We start from the raw sequence: 23,513 nt of genomic DNA, 5'->3' as shown, positions 1-23,513 counted from the left end.
TTGATCAAATTTTTAAATTGCTGCTCAAGAGAAAAATACGCGTTGAAGTTATCCAGGGTTCCGTGTTTCCGAAAAACTTTAGAAGCGTTCGATTTGTCCACGTAAAGTTTAGTGCACTGACTGTCCCACCATGGATCGGGAGGCCTTCGGCGAACAGATGGATCTGGGATGGGTTTCGTTTGAGATTTAATTGCACTATCATGGATCAAGCAAGCAAGGAAGGTATATTCCTCCAACGGAGGTAACACTTCCACAGAATAGATGGCTGAAACAATTGCGTCCGAGTACTTTTTCCAGTCGATGTGTCTTGTGAGGTCATATACCATATTTGTTGAATTTGAAGCGTTCACCCCATTGGTGATTGTAATTTTGATAGGCAGGTGATCACTACCATTGGGATCAGGGATTACCTTCCACTGGCAATCCAATGATAGTGAGTTTGAGCAGAGTGAGGTCAATTGCACTTTGTCTAGCAGGAGGTTTAGGTACCCGTGTTTTATCACCCGTGTTCAAAACTGTTAAATTGAAACTATCGCAAATGTCATAGATAAGAGTAGAACGACTATCGTCAGTTTGCTCCCCCCAGACAGTCCCATGTGAATTAAAGTCACCCAGGATCAACCTTGGTTCAGGTAGCACTGAGCACAGGTCCTCTAGGTGGCTTTGGTTAACTGCAACTCTCTGAGGCCAGTACAAACTGACAACACATAAGTCCTTACCCCTTATAGTTGTATGACAAGCAACAGCTTCAATTCCTCTTGACAAAGGGAGGTGGATTCTATAGAAAGAGTGGCGCTTATTGATCCCTAAAAGCACCCCTCCATAAGAATCATTGCGATCCAAACGGATGATGTTAAAATCGTGGAATGAGATGTTTGATTGAGAAGAAAGCCATGTTTCAGAAAGGGCAAAAATATCGCAACTAGTTTCGTGAAGAAGAAATTTGAACGGATCCAGTTTAGGGATTAGGCTACGACAATTCCACTGTAACACAGTGATATCTCCGACCTCTCGGCTTAAATTAGCCATCGAGAGAGATAAACACTGAAAGAAGGGGTCATGTTTGCATCAATTGCTTCAAAAATGTCTTTACTACAGGAAGCATAGAGGTAACAATACTCCTGATCGATTCCGAGACGTTGAAAAAAGTAAAGACCCCATTTAAAATGTCGGACAATTTAAAAATTCCAGATTGTGAAGTTGATTCTGACGAAATTACGTTAGGAATGAAAGACTTAGCAGTTTCCGCAATGTCTGGTGTATTTTGAGATGTCATATTCATACGGAATCCAGGAGGGACTTGTTTTTCTTTCACTATAGGTACTATAGGTGGCGGTTTTTGTTTAATACCAATTGAGGGACTAAATGTTGGGATTTTTGCAGGAATTTTGGGGGTCTTCGGTGCTGGTTTTGAGCGTTTTCGCGAGTTGGCTACAAAGATGACCGGGTGTTCTTCGTCGGTAGAATCTGATTCTACATTGCCTACAACTGACAGCGCAGTAAAAATGTTACTTGTATGAGGTTGGATCGGAGGCGCCGCGCTCTTCAAAATGGCGGCATAAGACCGTTTTGAACGTTCCTTCAAAGAGCGCTTTTGACTATCCCAGCGACTCTTATATGCCTCGCACGAAGAGATTTCATGGGGTGAGCCCCCGCAATAGACACATTTCTGCTCTATTGCTGAGCACGCTCCAGCCCCATGATTCTCCCCGCATTTGGGGCACCGTGGCTTGTTACAGCAGTGCGACGCAGTGTGCCCCAACTTATTGCAATTTTTGCAATCCATTGGGCGAGGAACAAAGAGTCGCACAGGAAGCCTCAAAATTCCGTCAATCAAGACGTAATGAGGGAGGGCGGTACCCGCAAAGGTCACACGAAATGAGCTTGAAGGTGAGTACCCTTTGACTCCATTTACGACGGTGGCAGTTCTGAGTTGGCGGCAATCCAAGATTTCGACCGAAGCCGAATCGAGGCTCTTAAACTTACCAACGCCGTTGGATTTCACGTAATCTGCCTTCAAACTCATTTCTGTAATCACGCCCTCGATCTCTACGTCTCGAGACGGAATGTACACGTGGTACTCTAAGTTTATAAAATTGCTGACAGCAATTTCATTTGCGGCTTTCCGGTTGGCCACTTCAACTCGCAATTTGTTTGGACGCACCTTTTTAATGCAGGTTACGGAGGACCACCTTGCCAGATCTCTTGTGATCTGAACCACATTCAACTGTTTTCCATTCTTTTTGGGCCGGATGAAAACCACCCAAGGACCAGTGAAAGTTGGACTCTCTGTGTAGACTCGGAGTCGGGATGCTTTACTTTCAACTGAGGATGACTCAGAATAATCATCCATTGGAGAATAAAATTCATTAGAAGGACCCGCAACAACCGAATCCTCTAAATGCTCCTCATCCTCATAGATGCTATCTTCATCATCCTCAGTTGAGGGGATTAGCCTCCCGCCTTCGCTCATATTTCTTCACACGAACACGAATGTCCGACGTTAAAAATATGAACGAAGCAAACAATGGTCAAAATATAGGGAAAAAGATAGTTAAAAGAAAAAGTGAAAAAGAATGAAAAAGAACTTACAATTTTTTCAAGCACTTCTTTATGAGCTATTTTTCTTGAGTGTATTTTCTTTGGTACACAACCACGTGTTCTCCGTTGATCGCAGCTGGCCCTGGCGATGACGACGGCGATGATTTTTCCTCGGTTGTTTGATGATGGATCGATTTACCGGGAGAGAATGACCAATCGAATCAGAGTTGTGCAATGTCTCCGGTTATCCGGTCACGGCCATTAATACCGGATCTATCGGACAACCACCCAAACAGTAATCAAACCCGGAATAATTGGGAGGAAACAATTTGTACTTCTCTGCTGATGGTCCTGGTGCTGATGGTGACGACAAGGCAGCCTGATGTTCCAGCCAGATGTGGGGATTGCGCACCAGCGCTGCCGGGGGAAACACAGCTTGTCACTTCTGTTGCTGAATTGATTCGGCAATTGACGACCGAATGATGCAGGATAACTGATAGTGGAAACTTCCAATTTTAACTGCACTTTTGCGTGTATAAAGCACCCGATTAGTATTGCGAAACAAAAATACATCCGCACTTGCCAAGCGACTGCACAGAAAAAAATAATGACTATTACGTGTCATTGAACATGGTTGACTTTAAAAAAAAATAAACCTTTAATTGGAAACAACACGTTATTTTTAACTGATTACTTTAAAAGTAAATAAAAGTCATTTGATTTTAAAGAGAACATCCTGTAACAAAAAAGGAGCTTGATTGTTACCGTAGTTTTACAGGTTGAAAAAATTACGTGTCGTGTGATTTGATAGCACGTATTTTTTTTTTGGCCTGTAATAATACTGTCAATGTCCTGCTCCTTTTTGTTAAGCGGGCCATAGACTACACAACATTTGTACAAATGCGATGAAATTCGATGAAATTTTGTCGCTGTGAGCACGATTTGCATAGTGTATGGCACTGCTTGAATGAGCGCCCAAACGGTTGGTGTAAAATCGGTCGGGATCGAAATATTTTGTACAAAACATTCTCCCAGCCAGGGTGGAGATGGTTTTTTTGTTGCTGTTGCTGTTTTCGCCAGCAATCATTTGTGTTCGCGTGAAATATGTTTGTATAGTGTGTGGGCGAGCATAGATCAAACAATCGACGCGGAATCATCGCATTTGTACAGGCCAATTTGTGTAGTCTATGGCCCGCTTTACAGGACATTTTCTGTAATATTAAACGATATTTTATTTACTTTAAGATCAATTAATTTGAAAATTCAAGTACGCTTGGCATCCCGGTTTAAATAAATCAAAAGGAAACGTCAAGTCAAAAGGCGTTTTTATTTCTCTTTTTGACGTTGTGTTGTTTTGTTAGTCTGATTTGTGCCGGAGCAACTTCGGGAGTTGTTCATTGACGAAAAACCTATAAACGCCGTCGTGGTGAGCAGCGCAAGTCGATTTAACAAGGCTCGTTTGTTTTAGGCGACCGAGAAGTGTGCATGTTGGCTAAGAGGAATGCAATGTTGTCAATCTTCCCGACCCACAGCAGCGGCTTTCCGTTAAGTGCATCATCTGAACAAGCAGCAGTCCAACCGATTAGGAAATTTTACTTGAACGATTTCTCCTGTCGATTCATCCCAAAATATCCGAATATAACAAACAGATGCAGCGAAGTAAGTGTTTTTGTTTATTTTAACATTTCAATCAAACAAATTATTCTCTATTGCAGTAAATCAATACCAATCCGAACTTTGAAAAGTAAAAAGAGGGCGATCGGTGCACGATATAGGACGAAATGAAACCACCAACTGATTGGGCACAAGCGCCGAAGGTGAAAGAACCGGGATCTAGTGAACGGAAGAGGAAAAACCCATCAACCTGCCATATAGAACGAGCTGTCGAGGACGCTGGTTCTAATCCGCTGGTAGCTCACAGGATGACGTCAAAGGTGCCAGCGGTACGAAACAGAAATGAAAAAAACTGCAGCAACAGGTAAATCCCCTTCAGGCATGAATGCTTTTAGTGCAATATTGTGAATTAGTGACTTAAGTTTTAGTGATTCGAGCCATAAATCAGCAAAATGGCATAAGTGGCTTAAAATTTATTTAGTTTGAAGTAAATTTGTACAAAGAAAGTTGAATAAAAGCTTTAACATGGGAAATTTGAATAGCAACAAATTATAGTTGTTTTATTTTTCTTTCTATTTTTTCCGAAAATTATCATTCAATTGAACCAACGAAAATAAAATTTGTGTGCACAACTGTAATTTTCAAAAAGCATGTATTTTGTTTTCAGGTTCGTTTTAAATTATAGTACTGTAAAAATAAATCTCATGTTATTCAATTTCGACCTGTAAAATTACGGTAAAAGTCCTGCTCCTTTTTGTTACAGGATATTTGCCGTAATATTACAGCAATTAATTTTTGCTGTGTGGGATGGAATGAGACTCTGCTGTTTTTCAAAGGTGCTTGAAATTTTGATGTACGAAAGGCTCTATTCAGCAGCTACTCCGATACTTGCCGAAGTCCAGCACGGTTTTATCCGGAAGAGATCAACGTTGACCAACTTGATGTGCTATGCCAGTGACTTGCATACTGCAACTGATAAAAAACTGCAAGTGGACTCAATATACGTCGACTTTGCCAAGGCCTTCGACAAAGTACCTCATATGGTCGTGATGGAGAAAATAAAACGCTATGGTTTCCCTGAATGGGTAAGCAAATGGTTGCACTCTTACCTGCTTAATCGTCAAGGCTTCGTAAATATCCGTGGAGTTCACTCCACTATGTTTACTATGCCGTCTGGTGTTCCGCAAGGTAGTCACTTAGGACCACTTATTTTCGTGATTTTCATAAACGACTTAGCAACCGTCCTTCAATCGCCAAAACTACTGTTCGCAGATGATTTGAAAATCTACCGGATCGTTGACTCAAGAGTGGACTGCGCTGCCCTCCAAGAAGACATTAACAGACTTCTCGCATGGTGTGGAAAACATGGAATGGAAGTAAACGCTGATAAGTGCAAGTGCATCAGCTTTTTTAGAACCAGAAATTCTTTGGTCTTCGATTACGCTTTTGGTGACATTCTGCTCGAAAGAGTTGTCACAATTAAGGATCTTGGAGTAACCTTTGATCAGAAACTCTCGTTTAATCAGCATATCGCAACAACAACAGCTAAAGCCTTCGCTCTGCTTGGATTCCTGCGACGAAATACTTTGAGCTTTGAGGACCCATACGCTCTCAAGACAGTGTTCTGCTCTTTGGTGCGAAGTGTCTTGGAGTATGCGGCACCAGTTTGGGCACCCTACCACTCTGTCCATATCGAACGAATCGAACGAATTCAGAGAAAATTTCATCGTTATGCGTTGCGTCAACTGCCATGGAGAGACCCTGTAAGGCTACCACCCTACCCACAAAGGTGTGCTCTTTTGTCTATACCGTCCCTAGGCCAAAGAAGAACATATTTGCAGCGAATGTTTGTATACGACATCCTGACAAACGCTATAGACTGTCCACAATTGCTCCAAAGCTTGAGTTTGCACGCCCCAGCCCGCCGTTTGCGTAATCAAACCACCCTTTGGCTACCTAGAAACAGAACAGTTTTTGGACAAAACCACCCGCTGAATCGATGTTGTCAAGTCTTCAACGATGTTTCACACTTGTTTGACTTCAATGTATCCAAATCAATGTTTAAATGTGCAATGCGTAACGTTCCCTAGTTTTAACATAGTTTTAATTTAAACATAAGTTAATTTTAATATTCGGTCTGTATGGCAGCAGTCAAAGACTTAAATAAATAAATAAAAATAAAAGCAAGCATACTAATTGCCGCACTTGTTGCAATTAGACAATTTCTTCTCAAGTCTCTCCAGTTGGGGAAATGACTTCGGACTCTCAATGGGGTGTGTTATTTTTCAAACTATTTTCGTCATCAATCGTTTTTTTAAGTTGTTTGCATATGAGCTATGATTATTTTTTTATGCAAACAAGCGACATGAAAACCTCGAATTTTCATTTGCAATGTGTATATTGCATTCTCGATTTAAATTTTATCGATTGGTATTGAACTTCTAAATTGAGTTATTAGCTCACTTTAATTTTAATAACATTCCTAATTACTACACAAAAACATCCTGATCACCTTAAATATATACATGAAAATTCCGCATTTCAATATCTGTACAAATATTGATAAAACTGTCAACCTGGCATCCCTGACCCAAACGGTGTTGTTCGATCGTTTTGCTACCGCCGGCCGCGAGGAATTTTTTTTTGCCCTTGAATCTTGCTGGAGGAGAAGTAATTGCTGATTAATCAGCACGTCGTGGCATTCAAAGAATGCAAAAACCCAATGGCGTTGTTCAACCAGGTATGTAGAATTGAAAATATTTTTTAAACAAATCCGATGATCCCGTTTCTTTCGTTTAAGGTTATGCTACCGGAACCCCCAACATTCAACTCTGTGCTATGGATTCCTGGACACCGGAACGTTCTAAGAGAGTACTGATTGAAATCAGGAGAAGGCAGCACAGAAATGCACAGTTGGGGCAGATCAGTTAGTAATATAAATTCGTAATGATCCAATAAAATGATGAAATTTAGAATAACTGTAAGCCATTTTTATCCGGAAAAATCCCATATGCATTTGCATTTGTGTGCGTGCACTTTTAACGAACGGTTTAACGATATAATCTAATAGTTTTTTTCAATGGTTACGTTATATGAAGCACCATCAAAAGAACAGTAATCTAAGTACAAACTGTTCGTACAATAATCATTCCGATTTCCGTAACAGTTTGTTTGACGGTTTGATAAATCGCTCAAAATATACCTACACGTGTTCATTCTAGAAACAGTTCAATGCCCTGAAAACGTTATTTATTAGCGTTTCATAAACCATATCCTAACTGTTCCTAGAACAGTGTCTCCATATAGAGGTTTTAATAGTTTTAAACAGTAACATAACTTAACGCCATATTCAACAGACCATCGTTTTGGAATTCAAGATAAGTGCAATGTTTTTTATGGTTTCTGATATCATTTTATAAACGTTTTTTACACTGTTTTCAATCGTTTCAAACTACTTCAGGAACTGTTCTGTTACAATATTTTTTTCATATTCGGGTAGCCTTTGCACCGATGATGATGGCGAATTAAAATGCCCACCAATTCCGAATCCCGTGTCGCTGAAATCCGACAAACGGCCTGGTCGGTAGGAAAAATAAACCACCACAATTGGACCAACTGATTTAACAAAAGCAGCGAAATAAAAAAAAAAAAAAAACTCCGATAGAACTCGTTTGGAAACACAACCGTACTACTTGAGCGATTGAGTTGGAATTAATTTTTGATAATTTTATTTTAGACTAAATTTATTGTAAAATTCAGGTTCTGTCTTCCGAAGGAAATCTCCGATTGCTTTGTTGTTGCTTCTAGCTCCTACCTGTTAGCGTCCACTCTATTCGACGGTTGAACACGAAAGGGCGCGAACGAAGCCAAGACTCATACCGTATTCGTTTATGCCGAGTGTTGCACTAGTGTTGCACTGGTGCACCACTAGGTGCTGTCAAACTGTTTGTTTATTCGGACGGTGTTGCACTGGTTTTGACCTGGTGTTGCACTGCCATCGGGCGGTAGTGCCCCGAAAATTTTGTCAGTGTTGCGAGAGAGCATGTGAGTGAGTGAGGTAGCAATACACTGGCGACGATTTATGTTTGTTTTTGTCGGGTACGGTGGACCACTGATCGAGGGGAGAAAACGAATACGGTACCATTCTCGTGAGCTGATGCTTGCCTGTGTGTGTGTGACATGCAAAAGCGGGATTGAACTGCAGGGTTGCTAACTGCGGTATAAATAGCTTAGGTATGTGCACATACTGAAAAGCTAATGAAAGCACGCTAACTTTATTTACCACACCATAATTAACCAGTTACTCACATTCCTCTTCTTCTCTATGAAAAAAATATATCAAAAGCTAAGTGTACAAATATAATTTCAGTAGTCTAAAATTTGAATAAAATCACACTAAGTAAAATTAGAAACTAAGCCAAGATCCTTTAGAAAACGAACGTTACAATTCAAAATTTAATAAGATGCAAATCTATTTGTTCCTTATGTCTTGGCACACAAGAAAGATCTTTATCATCCTTTGAACTGACTGATAGTTATTAAAATTTTGTTTTGAGTAATAATCATTTACACTCATCAGTTTATTTTTTGCGGTTAGGGTCAAGATGTAAAAAAACCATAATCTTATAAAAAGGAAGTATCAAAGAAAAACTAGAATATACATATGCAGTGTCGATAAATACCATCATTGTAAATTATTGAGTTCCTGATATTCTAGCGAACGATAGGAGAACAATATGAAGACGAACAGTGATAACATCCAGAAATATGAAAACTCTTGACTCTCGTCTGAGCTAAGCTTTAAATACTTTCAAGCTGAAAGTTTCAACTAGAAAAAAACAACGATGAGGTAATAATATTTAGTTCTTCTCGATTCAATATTCAGTCTTTTTTGTAGCTCTTATTCTGTGTTGGTTTTCTTCTAAGCTTTTGTGGCGTCTGACATTTTAGAATTTAACGATAAAAATATATTAATTTCATGTCTCTTTCAAGCGATTTGATGATATATGAAATGATATAAAATGATGATATCTAGCTCAACAATGGCAACACCCTAAAACAATTGAATGTTATCAACATGGTTGTCCATTTCTCCCCGAGCGGCTCGGAAAATGCAACTCAGTGAACTTTTCGTTCTGAAACACTTGCCCAGCTCTGTTGCAACGCCAAGCGTTCACCTAATCAAAAAGCAGAGAAGCCTTCGCCAGAGTGAGAGAAAGAGAAAAAAAAATCAGCAAACTAAGTGTAGGGGAGCAGCGCTAAAGCTACTCAGTTGGTTTGGGCACAGAGAATTTGGGTCTTTCCCAACAAAAAAGAAGAAGAATAAACAATATATAGTCTGTTCAATGGATTCTAGTCGAAACGGGTCGAAACAAGTAGTAATGGATTGACAGTTGATCACCTGTCTCTTTCCAATTGAGTTCGACCGATTTCTACCAGGTCGAAACGAATCCTGCTGCCGAGCTGGATTGGTTTCGACTGATTTCAACTTGCTCCGTTGAATAACGACCTGACTAGTTTCGACCAAAACATTGGCTCGTTGAACATCTATCAGTTGACAGAAACCAGTTGAAACCGATTTTTACCAACGGTTGAACGAAGCTATAGTTTCGTGTTGTTTTTTTGCCTACTGCGGTAGGAAGAGAAGGAAAAAATTGCACTTCAGTTGTGTGTTTTGGGATTTCTCCTGCTTTCACAATTGGGATTGGGCCTGCTGGAAAGTATAAAGCTTGCTCTTTACTCTTACACTGATTTCCATAAGAATGACAGCTAATCGGAGTGAAATTGGAGTGAAGGTTATTGCTTTCTCTGTTTTACACACGAGAAATCGTATACCGGGCTTGCGAGCGCGCCAATTGCCCCTAGTGCTGCTGTGATGCTATTAGGGCACCGGTTTCGCTCGGCACTTGGCTTCGGCTATACTCGGAAACGAGTGTAGAGCATTTCAGAAGGAAGTGTGGTGCTCTGGAAATCGAAGTAGATAACAGTGTGATTTACACAGCACGCGGTTGGATTTGAGAAGTGCTGACCAACCATGGCTATCAATTCTGGTTATGGTTTTTCATATACATAATCTCTTACTTCATTCGTCAGTCCTCGTCCTCTACTCAAAAATCACAAGTTGCTAAACCTTAAGTTAAATGTATAACTCAACCTCAGTTTTGACTTAACCATACTAAGAAACTCAACAGACAACTTCGGATCGAACCGAAAAATGAGATTTTTGACCCTCTTCCCCCCCTCCGTGGACAAGCGTGGACATTTGGCAAACCCCTACCCCCCTCCCCGGATGTCTACGTGGACAGATCTAAAGTTTTTTTTTCTAAATCTAATTTGACAGTTAAAAAAAATTTACTTTTTGCCTTTTTGTTATTGAAATGGCTGATATTGAAAAAAAAACGAATAAGCATTTGCTGATCAAAAATAATACTAAAATTCTAAATTATTATTTAAAACGAACACAAACACATACAGGATCTCAATGAAACTCGATTTTTCCTCGAAGAAATTTCTTTTTCCCAAACTTTAAGCGTACATCTTTCGAAGATATGATAGTTATGGCATTTCACAAATGCTGATACCACAAATCTACAGAAAATGCACTATGATGCCGTGACCGGGATTCGATCTCATGCCCGCGGGCTTAGAAGACTTGAAGGCTATTCTCTACCCCATGGGTGCGGGGGGTCATATTTATCACTTGCTTTCAAGTGGCTACTAATTTTTAAAAACGAGCACACACACGTAGGATCTCAGTGAAACTTCATGTTTCTTTGAAGAGATCTTCTTTCCTTAACTCTAAGCTAGGATTACCATATCATGCAACGCCAAAAAGAGTACATTGAGAAAAAATTTAAAAATTGTAAAGAAACACGCCATTTATAAAAAAAAACTATGATGTTGTAGGCTATTCAAAAACCGTCAATTTGTTGCAAGATACATGACTTACATGACAAATGCTCAAAATTTTAAGTTGGATTACTCAATTGATAAAAAACTGCATTTTCACTGCAACTGCAAATAGTTTTTTTTTTATAGAGGCGTATTTTTTTTTCTTTGAAAACAATATTGATGATTTGTGCGCGTTTGTTTTGAGCACTATGCTTTTCAGCAAGTTGTTGTAAAGCATATTGTCTACTGTCCGGGAGTTCATTGCATACTCAAAGGCGCTTATTTTGAACGAAAAATCCCGATTTAAATCGTGAATATACTTGTGTTTCCTTCCACTGGTATCCATTCTTTGAAACATTCGACAAAAGAAGCAAAACTTAGGTGTTGTGCAACGAATCCATAAAAAATTGTATTTATAAGGATACAAAATTTATGTATTGGAAGAAGTGTTAATTTGCATAAGAAAGTTTTATTTAATTTCTTTCTCAAAAAAAGAGTACATTTCGAAAAATTTCACAAAAAGAAGAGTACGCTCATTTCTCGATCGAAAAAGAGTACATGTACTCTTAAAAGAGTACGTATGGTAACCCTACTCTAAGCGTACATTTTTCGAAGTTGTAATGGCTAACAGCTTACAAATGCGAAAACCATTAGACCACAGAAAGTGTACTATGTATGCCGTGACCGGGATTCGATCTCATGAACCTTTGCGTAGAAGACTTGAGCTTTAACCACTATGCCAAAGCCGCTGGCACGTAATTGTATAAACTAAAACTGGAAAGCTTTGTAAATTTAAAGATTTTAACATCTCAATATTTATTCACCTTAAGGAAATATTTTGGAAGAAAGTATGTCCACGTGGACATGACCCAAAACCCTACCCCCCTCACCGTGGACAAGCGTGGACATTTCCATAACCCCCCCCCCCCCCTCCCTCCCAAAGTTGTCCACGTGGTATGTGGACGGCCCCTAAGTTCTATACTGACAGCTTTGCCTGATTTGGACCGAAGTCATCAACTGGGCTAAATGCCTACACTGGTAGCTGACGACTCAATTAGACCTAATTCCAAATTGATCCTAAGTCCTTAACTGGCAGCCTCGCCTGAACTAGACCTTATTCCTCAACTGCCAATTTGCCTTAACTAGACAAATCTTTACTCAGGCAACTTTGCCTGACCTGATCCGAATTCCTCAACTGACAACACTGAACCGAAGCCATGATCTGGGCGGGAGTTCTCAACTGGTAGCTTTGCCTTTACCGGACTGAAGTCCTCAACTGGCGACTTTGCTTTAACTAGACCAAAGTCCAACATTGGCGACTTTGGCTGAACTGGACCGAAGTTTAACAATAGAAACTTTGCCTGAACTGAACCAAAAAGATTCCGGCAACTTTGCTGATACTGGACTGAAGCCCTAAACTGACAACTTTGCTTGAAGTGGAACGAAGTCATACACTGGACACTTTTAATGAACTGGACCGCTGTTCTAAACTGGCCGAAGTCCTCAACTGGAAACTTTGCTTTAACTTAACTGAAGTCCTAAACTGGGAACTTTGCCTAAACTGGACCGAAGTCCTAAACTGTCAGTTTTGCCTAAAGTGGACCGAAGTCCTAAACTGGCAACTTTGCCTGAACTGGACCGAAGTCCTAAACTGGACCGAAGTCCTCAACTGGCAACATTGCCTGAACTGGACCGAAGTCCTAAACTGGACAGAAGTCCTCAACTAGCAACTTTGCCTGAACTGGACCGAAGTCCTCAACTGGCAACTTTGCCTAAACTGGACCGAAGTCCTAAACTGGCAACTTTGCCTGAACTGGACCGAAGTCTCAAACTGGACAAAAGTTCTCAACTGGCAACTTTGCCTGAACTGGACCGAAGTCCTAAACTGGACAATAGTCCTCAACTGGCAACTTTGCCTAAATTGGACCGAAGTCCTCAACTGGCAACTTTGCCTGAACTGGACCGAAGTCCTACACTGGCAACATTGCCTGAACTGGACCGAAGTCCTAAACTGGACCGAAGTCCTAAACTGGACCGAAGTCCTCAACTGGCAACTTTGCCTGAACTGGACCGAAGTCCTAAACGGGACCGAAGTCCTCAACTGGCAACTTTGCCTGAACTGGACCGAAGTCCTAAACTGGACAAAAGTCCTCAACTGGCAACTTTGCCTGAACTGGACCGAAGTCCTAAACTGGACAATAGTCCTCAACTGGCAACTTTGTCTAAACTGGACCGAAGTCCTCAACTGGCAACTTTGCCTGAACTGGACCGAAGTCCTAAACTGGACCGAAGTCCTCAACTGGCTACTTTGCCTGGACTGGACCGAAATCCTACACTGGTAACTTTGCCTGAACTGTACCGAAGTCCTAAACTGGCAACTTTGCCTGAACTGGACCGTAGTCCTCAACTGGACCAAAGTCCTGCCTTGCTTGCCCACTGGCGATTCTCACCTGAACTTTAACTTTTCACTAAACTGACAATTAACGCTTTTGTTTAGGCTGATTCATGATAAAAATAATTCGTCGAGCAAGAGAGCTGCAGAAGCTAAATCACTCTATACGTGAGATAAATTTTATGCATTGCCGTTGGGAAAAAATCACTCAGTTTAAGAAATCTGGCACTTACCTCATCCCGATTTCGTTATGAAGCCATTTTGTTTCTCAACTACATTGCGTTCGGATCACACACGAAAAATTCACTAATTTTATTTCAATCAAAGCAACCGGAGATTTCCTTTCACTTGAAGCTATTCATACTTTTCTCGTGCACTTGAAAAAAAAAGTCTTCTGGCAGGATCCCCATTGTAAAATTCATGTTCTGTCTTCCGAAGGAAATCTCCGATTGCTTTGTTGTTGCTTCTAGCTCCTACCCAGCGTTGCCAGATTGAAAACCGCTGAAGTCCGTAGATTTGATGAAAATCGAAAAATGTATTGATTTCGCCAAAATAAAACTTGATGACCTTTTTTTTTTGGTCTTTAGGTAGAATTCACATTTATCCGCAGAATCCCTTGAATTTATTCGATAATCCGTAGAAAATTCGTAGGAAATGCTGAAAATCCGTAGATTTCGAGCATCGATCCGTAGCTCCGTAGAAATGCTTAAAATCCGTAGAAATACGGAGAAATCCGTAGATCTGGCAAGGCTGCTCCTACCTGTTAGCGTCCACTCTATTCGACGGTTGAAACACGAAAAGGCGCGAACGAAGCCAAGAGTCAAGACTCATTCTCGTGAGCTGATGCTTGCCTGTGTGTGTGACATGCAAAAGCGGGATTGAACTGCAGGGTTGCTAACTGCGGTATAAATAGCTTAGGTATGTGCACATACTGAAAAGCTAATGAAAGCACACTAACTTTATTTACCACACCATAATTAACCAGTTACTCACATTTATAATTAGAATGTTGATTTTTTATATTGAGAATTTGAAAAATAAAAACCAGAATTTTGAACGAGGATTGTGTTTCCAAATTGAAAATAATGTTACGAAATTTCCGAATCACTATCCAGTAAATTACTTCAATGAAAAATTTAATCACCGTTAATCAGTTTGAAATTCATAGCAGTAATTTGCTAAAACTTATCTCAAAATTATCGGTACTTTTTGTTTGGCCTAGCACAAATATTCAGAAGCTCAACAACGTGTGTATAATTTTCGTTTGTAAAATGAAATTTATAACAAGAAATATTTTAAAGATTTTTGAAAGTGACACTTTCAAACTACTAGGTTTACAAATTATGACTTTTTTTTTGCAGTAAATATTATAGATTGGCTGATTTTTCTATAAATAGGGGAGATGGGGGCATAATGGCCACCTTAAGGAAAACGGTTATTTAACCATAGAAAATAGCTATAATATGGAGGTTACATTATTGTTTCGTGTTCAGACACTTGAAAAGCCTATTCCCTAACGGGCTGAAACGTGAAAAAGTAGATGAAAACGTTAAAAAATGCATTTTAAAATTTTTTGCCAAAAGCTGAAAACCAGCCACTGTGGAGGCATAATGAGAACCCCCCCTGAGGCAGTATGAGCATCATTAATCAGTGCAAGATGTGCGTTTTCTGCCGGGGAATCTTGCAGCGAATTCAATTCGATGAAGTCAGACGAGTCGTAGATTCATCAAAAAAAGCAATAACAAAATAATTTAGGTCTGTTTGTAGAATACAAACAATTCACGCACGCTCATACATTATGTGCCTTGTTCGGAAGATGATGCTACTAGCCGTATAATTTAACAATAAAAAAATCGATCATGAATTGTGAATGGAAAAAAATCACCTCGAACAGAAATCTAACTCTAGTCTTTTGATTACCTCTCCGACACCTTGCCAATAGGCTAAATCGTCGGATGAAAACTAGTCAAGGTGTGGCGCTATAAATCAATTTTAATTCGCTGCTAGATTCTACGGCAGAAAATGCTCATTATGCCTCGATAATATGGTGCTCTATATGCCCCTAGTCAACAAATTTAAGTAAAAACGTGTTTTAAAATTGATAAAAGTGAAAAATCAAAAATTTTATGATGGTAAAAATTGAGAAACAATGTGTACATCATGTTGCAGTGCGTACATTATAGATCAAGGTTATTTTAAGATCATAAGAGCTTATTTCGTGGTGCTCAAAAATTATAATATTTTCGTAACTTGAGAACCAAGCTAGTTTTTTTTAAATATCTCTGTAAAGGTGATAAGGAGATTCCTTTTTTAGTAAAAAATTAATACTATAGGAAGTACGAAACAAATCCTCATGAAAATTTATTTAAGAAAATACGTACTTTCGTAGAAAAGCGTAGTGCTCATTATGCCCTGGGTGCTCGTTATGCCCTCATCTCCCCTATTGAAAAAAAAGTTAAATGTTTTTCGAAATACATCTGATTTTGTTCAGTGAAATAGAAGTGGGGGAGGAGGAGCAGTGTGTAGCTTATATTGTACTCATTTGAAAATAGCAACCCTCACCCCCCCCCCCCCCGCCACCCTCCCTCTCTTTTCGCTTTCTCAAAATGATCGTTTTTTACCAGATATTACGTAAAAGTTGGAAAATCACCCCCCCGCAAGAGCCAACTCTAGAACCGCCTCTGCATGGGAGTATATTTGAATACACGAAATGTTTGATCTTGATCCTCCTTCCAGGTAGGAAGAAGGGCTCCGATACAGATTTTATAGTATAACTCGACAACTAATAAAGCAAACTTAAGAAAATGGAATCCAATTTGCATGGGAGCATATTTATGTACGGGCAATATTTCTTCGATGGTTTGAGACCCCCTTTTCTTACCATAGGGGGGATATAAAGTGGGGAGAGGGTCAATCATTTTTTGAATAACTCGAAAATTTATAAAGATTGGAGCCATATATGACATGGGATCGTATTTGTATACAAGAAGTGTTTTTCTGATGTTATGAGACCCCCCTTCCATTAGGGATATAGGAATAGGGAAGGGGGTCAATCTTCAATTTTTGAACGAGAATAATGAAGCACGAAGAAACCTTTTAAAATGTGCTTACCCCTTGATACTATCGATGCTGTAGATTATAATGGTTATACTGCCAGTATTATTTCGCATAATGCTCAGCTCGTTGCGGACGTAGAGTCTCAACTCGGCCATGATAATTTCCACTTCTTGTTTCGCTTCGCTGACATCGAACCACAAGCGCCTTCCCTTTTCATGGCGAACTTCCGGCACATGGTGATCTGGAAAATTGAAGACAAAATCCTGTCATTTAGTAGAGAGGACATCGTGTTTGCTTTAACTGCTCGTAATACTTTTATTCAGGAACGTCATTATAATGTCGCTTTGATCGATAGCTCTGGAATCAACTTCAGTAAATGGTATTTCGTCATCTTCATCGATGCTACGTGCGTGACGCGAGTGAATGCTGTTGACGCCGTCCGTTAGCTTTTCGTAAATGTTTAGAAGGAACTGGGGAGCCGATTTCCTGGAACAAGAGGTTTATTATTTTAATATTTACTCTTTGAAGAAATTCCTCCTCAGGCGTGAACGAGCGATCGATTTTTTTTTAAATTATTGGTAGGTACATGTAGGGGAGAGGCGGGCTATATGCGCATATTACGGAAAGCACTAATTTTCTCCCATATTCCAATAGATAGGAGTCTGAAAACTATTTACACATGAGCGGACATCTGTTTCCTAAACGTTAGAGCAATTTTTCTGTTAAAATCTCTTACAGTTTTTCTGAAAATAATTTTATAATAAAATAAGTCAAAATAGCCGATTTCCGAAACTGGCGGGCTAAATGCATATATTTATGATTTTAGCTATATTTCATTAACACTTGCAATATTTTGATATTATTTAATTGAAAATGGTAGAAACGGATGTTAAGCATCACTATGACTTTTGCATGAAACATACCCAAGTAACACAGATCAAGTCAATTGGCTTTTTGAGTTTTATTATTGTTTTATGAAAACTTTTCGATGGTATCCAATTTTTAAAACGGTTTTATTGTAACATTTATCGTGTGTTTTAAAAAAGCCCTGAAAGTTTTGCTAAAGCTTGAATAAAACACTATCTTAAGAGTGTTGTAATAATGTTGCCAAAGTATTGCTAAAGATTTAATTACGCACATACTTTCCTGTATTTATTAGAGCTTTGGTACCAGTTTTAATGATGCGCTCAATGCGCTTTTAAAACTAGCTTTCAAGCCAAGTTGAAAAACTGTTTTATTGGAACATTTGATGTAGGCATGATAAAACTAAGTGACAGATGATTTGACAATCGAGAAGAACGTATACACGCTTAAACTTGTTTACCTATTTTTGAGATAGCATAACCTTTTTTGAAAGGATTATCACTCAAATTTGAGAAAAACGTGCTATCAAAATGATATCAATTAACCCAGCTAAATTCATCTGAAAATTAAAAACAAATTTGTTGTATCCGCATTCAAATTTCAAAACAACCGCAAATCGATATTCGCTCAATTCTTAGGGTTCGAATACAAGCACACTGTGAATGAACGTTTTTTTAGAATCGATAAGAATAAATGTATAAGACAATTAATTTACAAGTATGCCGAATAATGTACTTGTTTTATTTATCCGTCCCTGTCTCTCAATGCGAAGTTAATCTATAATCACGTCATCCGATCAAGAGTTAACTAAATTCTTTCCGGATCAACCACTCTTGAAAAGTTCTAGAAGACTGCAGCCACCGGCTTCTCCTCAGCAAAGACGGAGAAATTGAACTTCATTACAAGTGAAAACGCTCATTCTATGCTTTCATCAGCCTCAACAAGTTTCAGATGATATAAATAATCAGGATGAAGACTACTAGCAATGGCCAATCTTTGAAAATTACGATTTATTTGAATCGAAACGTAGTTTTGATTATCCTAAGCAAAATATCCGATGCACGTTTTATAACATCGTTTTATCACTTCCAATTGCAACAATAACCATTATAGTTTAATATGTTGCATACTATTAATAATATCGTTACCTTAATCGTTAGCATACTGTTTGCAGAAAAGATCTCCCATACAACTGTTTTAACAGTTTTTAACCGTTACATAACCTAACAACATATTCAACAAACAATTATTTTGGAATTCACGATTCAGGCAATGTATTTCACTATTTTTATAATCGTTTCCTTAACGTGTTATTGCGCTTCATCAAATCGTCATTTGTCGATTTAAGAAATCGTTTGGTTATAATCCTCAATTATACGGGTTATTATTAAGCTTTAAGGCCAGGCTTTTGATTACAGAAACTGATCTATTTCTAAACAGTCTGAGATTATTTGATATCAATACCTACTTGTAATTTAAAGGTAATTGACCATCCTCTAATCATAGTCAAAAGTCAAAAGGAAACAAAACGAAAAATTTCATAAATGCCTTTTGCCAAGCAACAAATCGAAATGATCTCATTTATTGCGACAAACTTATGTTACTCAAAAATGGATGAATCCATCATGAGCGTGTATTCCATTTAGAGAAACGTCAAACGAAGTTGTGATTCAAGGTCTTTTAAAAATGTTTGTCGAAATTGTTTTATTACAATATTTTTCAAACAGGAAAAAAGCAATTTCAAAACTGTTTTACAACTGCCTTAAGATGTTCAACATTAACTTACTGAACGCCATGTTGATTGTGAAATTGAATCGAATTTACTGACGCCATCTTGCTGGAAATTATATTATAATACTTAAAACTAGACATTTTCAACAAATTTGACAATGTTTGCGGTACTATTTGTTGTATAGGTAATGAATTTCAATGCAAAACAAAAATTGCATAATTTGAGCAAATTTAAATGTTACTTAAATTATTATTTTTTAATTAAAAACATTCTTAAAATTGTGTTAACCTTGATTTTCTCTGAGGCGCGCATATGTTTTGATGCTATTTCGTATATATTTCACCAGAAATCTGAGGTTGCAGGAAGTTTTATGCTAAGACATATAAAAAATGAAAAAGAAAATATTTTTAAAATAATTTAAATGCAATCATCACCAATCACCAAATGTTTGGGAGAGGAAGTGATAACACGAGAAAAAACGGAACAGAAAGCTCCCACAGTAAAGTATCTATCAAATTTCACAGCTCCCACAATAAAATTCCTATCAGATTCCTTTTCGTAGTTTTAAAGGAGCTGTGGATAGTCTTGAAAGAGCTCTGAAAGGTTTCTTAAGGCTATGTCTATAAGGTCGAATAAAACTATTCTGTTGGATGTTTTATTATAGCGTATAGAATTAGCTATAAAAACTTTATTAAATTGGGCCCTTTTGGCCATATGTTAGCTATAAAGTAGTTGTGCTAATAACGTAGAATGCGCTTTGGCTTATAAAGTAGCTTTAGGGAATAGTCTTAATCGGACTGTTAAGGTTGGAATAAAACTTAAATTGTTACTTGGGATAGTTGGGTATGTTGCTCACGAAGATATTGCAATAAGAAGAACCTCCCACAGGGTTCATGTTTGAGTCCACTTTTGAACAACTTTTACGTGATTGACATCGACAGTTGTCTCTCTGAAGGCTGCACTCTAAGACAACTTGCAGATGACGGCGTGGTGTCTGTCACAGGATCTACTGAGTCTCATCTGCACAGACCTTTACAAGATACTTTAGACAGATTGTCTTCCTTGGCTTTGGGGTTTGGGATTGAGTTTTCTACACAGAAAACGGAAATGGTTGTTTTCTCTTAGAAACATCCCAGCAGACATTTTTGTAGGTATATTTCTCAGCAACTTTGTTATCCGTTTCATATACAGACCCCGTTCGATTTTGGCAACACGCTCATATATTTTATGTTCCCAAAATCGAATGTTGCCAAAATCGAACGGTTTTTTTCTCATCTTGTTTTTCAGTTATTTTTACAAAATAACTATTATTATTAGGGGAGATGGGGGCATAATGGCCACCTTGAGGAAAACGGTTATTTAACCATAGAAAATAGCTATAATACGGAGGTTACATTATTGTTTCGTGTTCAGACACTTGAAAAGCCTATTCCCCAACGGGCTAAAACGTGAAAAACTAGATGAAAACGTTAAAAAATGCCTTTTAAAAATTTTGCCAAAAGCTGAAAACCAGCCACTGTGGAGGCATAATGAGAACCCCCCCTGAGGCAGTATGAGCACCATTAATCAGGGCAAGATGTGCGTTTTCTGTCGGGGAATCTAGCAGCGAATTCAACTCGATGAAGTCAGGTGAGTCGTAGATTCATCAAAAAAAGCAATAACAAAATAATCTAGGTCTGTTTGTAGAATACAAACCATTCACGCACGCTCATACATTATGTGCTTTGTTCGGAGGATGATGCTACTACCCGATCAGGAGAGCATATCAAAATAATAACTCAAACGTATCTCACCAAGATATTGACATATGATTCAGTTATAATTAAGTACTCCAAATTTTCAATTTTATGTTTCTCCAATCTGAATTATATCTTATTCTGATTGACAAACTTGAATGGAGTTGAGCTCATATTCATTGATCTAGATTTTTTTCGGATTGTGCTAAAATAAAATGATTATATCTTATTTTGATATACGATCAACTTTTTCTGAAACACGGACATCGAAGTCAACGGCTCAAACCTTACATTAACGAGTTTCGCTCAACAGATTCATAAAATTGAATCAAATTTTTGGGAAACCAAAAATGGGGCATGGTTTTATCAAATAAGGTGGTTTATTGACCTTCCACTAGAAAATTTTCTCGAAGCACTCATATCTTGATAAGTTATAATTTTGATATAATTTGTTCTGTCCAATATCAAACTATGCTATCTGAACGAGATATAATCTTGATAGGAGCATATCAAAAACTGATATAATTTAGCTATGATCGTATAGATTTTTTGATATAATTTGAGATATTTTAACATCCTACGAGTACTAAATTATAACTCATCCAGATAGGAAAAAATTGAATATCAAAATATCTCATCTTGATATAATTTAGTTTTTCTCTTCTGATCGGGTAGCCGTATAATGTAACAATAAACAATCGATCATGAATTGTGAATGAAAAAAAAAACCTCGAACAGAAATCTAACGCTAGTCTTTTGATTACCTCTCCGACACCTTACCAATAGGCTAAATCGTCGGATGAAAACTAGTCAAGGTGTGGCGCTATAAATCAATTTAAATTCGCTGCTAGATTCTACGGCAGAAAATGCTCATTATGCCTCGATAATATGGTGCTCTATATGCCCCTAGTCAACAAATTTAAGTAAAAACGTGTTTTAAGATTGATAAATGTGAAAAATCAAAAATTTTATGATGGTAAAAATTGAGAAACAATGTGTACATCATGTTGCAGTGCGTACATTATAGATCAAGGTTATTTTAAGATCATAAGAGCTTATTTCGTGGTGCTCAAAAATTATAATATTTTCGTAACTTGAGAACCAATTTAGTTTTTTTTTAAATATCTCTGTAAAGATGATAAGGAGATTCATTTTTTTGTGAAAAATTAATACTCTAGGAAGTACGAAACAAATCCTCATGAAAATTTATTTAAGAAAATACGTACTTTCGTAGAAAAGAGTAGTGCTCATTATGCTCTGGGTGCTCGTTATGCCCTCATCTCCCCTATAGTCAAAAACGTTGGTTTTAGTCAATTTCCGACCATTTGTAGTCATTTTTTAAGTTTTTCATCATGTTTTTGATGCATTTTGCACTCTTCTCGTTTTGTTTATAATGTTCGTTTTCTTTTGTCATATTTGCTGTTTTTGTCATTCTTCATCATTTTTTAGTTGTTTTTTGACATATTCAGTCTTTTGTTTGAGTTTGTTTTTTAACATTTGGAATTTTTCATGTTTTTGTCATTTTTGAGTACTTTATCAAATTTTAAAAAATTTTATTTTTTTTGCTGCATTTTACACCATTTCAAAACATAAAAACGTATTTTTGGTGTTTGTCTAAATTAAACTGGTCCTGTTATAACGAAAATTAAAAGGTAATGTTGTTTCTAAAAACCGTTCGATTTTGGCACATGTGCCAAAATCGGATGTTGCCAAAATCGAATGTTGCCAAAATCGAATGTTGCCAAAAACGAACGGAGTCTGTACATTATAGAATGATCGTATGAAACTCGAAAAAACAGCATTTACCTACCAAAGTGGAGGCAATACACATACAAATTTTCAACTTCTGGCTAAAGCGATAAGAGATTTCGACACCATATTCATACATACTGAAAGAATGCAAGAGAGCACAAGTTTTTTTTTCTCTCAACGCAGCCAGCGATAATGGGGCTTATTCTGCGAGGCAAGTGACGTGAAGTGACTTCGTTTTTTAGAGTCAACGTATTCTAGCAGGCGAATACCGTGACTTGAATGAACTTTAGGTGACTTGAATGATTTTTTTTACTGTCGCCGTATTCTCAGAGGCGAATGGCGTGACTCAAGTCGGTGCCAAGTGACTTTTGAAGTCGTAACTTATTCCGCAGGTGACTTGGAAGAAATAAAAACTAAAATTTTCAATATGACAATATTTTAATGAAATTGTTTACAGAAACTTTAAAGTAAAAGTTTTAGATGAAAAATGTTTTGAAAAAATGCAACAAAGGTTTTTTTCTTAGTTTAAATCTTTTTTTTTTAATCGAATTTTTTAGGCATATATTTAATGGATTTTAAAAATATGTTGTTTTAAAAAAGAATTCTTTTGAACAATTTTTATAAAAAAAATTTGAGAATCATTTCCATTTAACAAAATTCAGTAAAAAAAAACCTGTAGTGTTTTCGAGCTACTTTTGATGCGAATTTCACCTATGTATATGCAATTTTCAACCTGAACATTGACGAACGTTGTAAAATCATTATTTTGAAGTTTTATCTTGGCACAACCGAGCCTATGACGCTCAAAGAAAATTTTTCTCAACTGATTTTTTCGGTCTGAGCTGTCATTTGTCCAACGATTGAGGAGATTCGAATTTTGTTGGTGACTCAAAATAAATTATTAAAAATTACGTTTTTTATTTCAATTTTCAAA

The 23,513-nt window shown here is 37.7% G+C and overlaps 1 protein-coding gene across 1 annotated transcript in view; it reads right to left on the bottom strand.

Annotated features, from left to right (window-relative positions):
* LOC129738536 (protein 60A-like) overlaps positions 1 to 23,513 on the bottom strand; it is a 276,432-nt gene that overhangs the window by 173,486 nt on the left and 79,433 nt on the right. Inside the window, exons 2-3 of the mRNA XM_055729756.1 lie at positions 16,809 to 16,981; positions 16,550 to 16,736 (exon numbers count right to left, since the gene is read on the bottom strand). Of these exons, the coding sequence (XP_055585731.1) occupies positions 16,550 to 16,736; positions 16,809 to 16,981 (360 nt within the window). The remainder of the gene's footprint in view (positions 1 to 16,549; positions 16,737 to 16,808; positions 16,982 to 23,513) is intronic.

The sequence above is a fragment of the Uranotaenia lowii genome, chromosome 1 (genome assembly GCF_029784155.1).
Source record: "Uranotaenia lowii strain MFRU-FL chromosome 1, ASM2978415v1, whole genome shotgun sequence".
Classification (NCBI taxonomy): domain Eukaryota; kingdom Metazoa; phylum Arthropoda; class Insecta; order Diptera; family Culicidae; genus Uranotaenia; species Uranotaenia lowii.
This window is presented reverse-complemented; position numbering and strand designations above follow the sequence as displayed.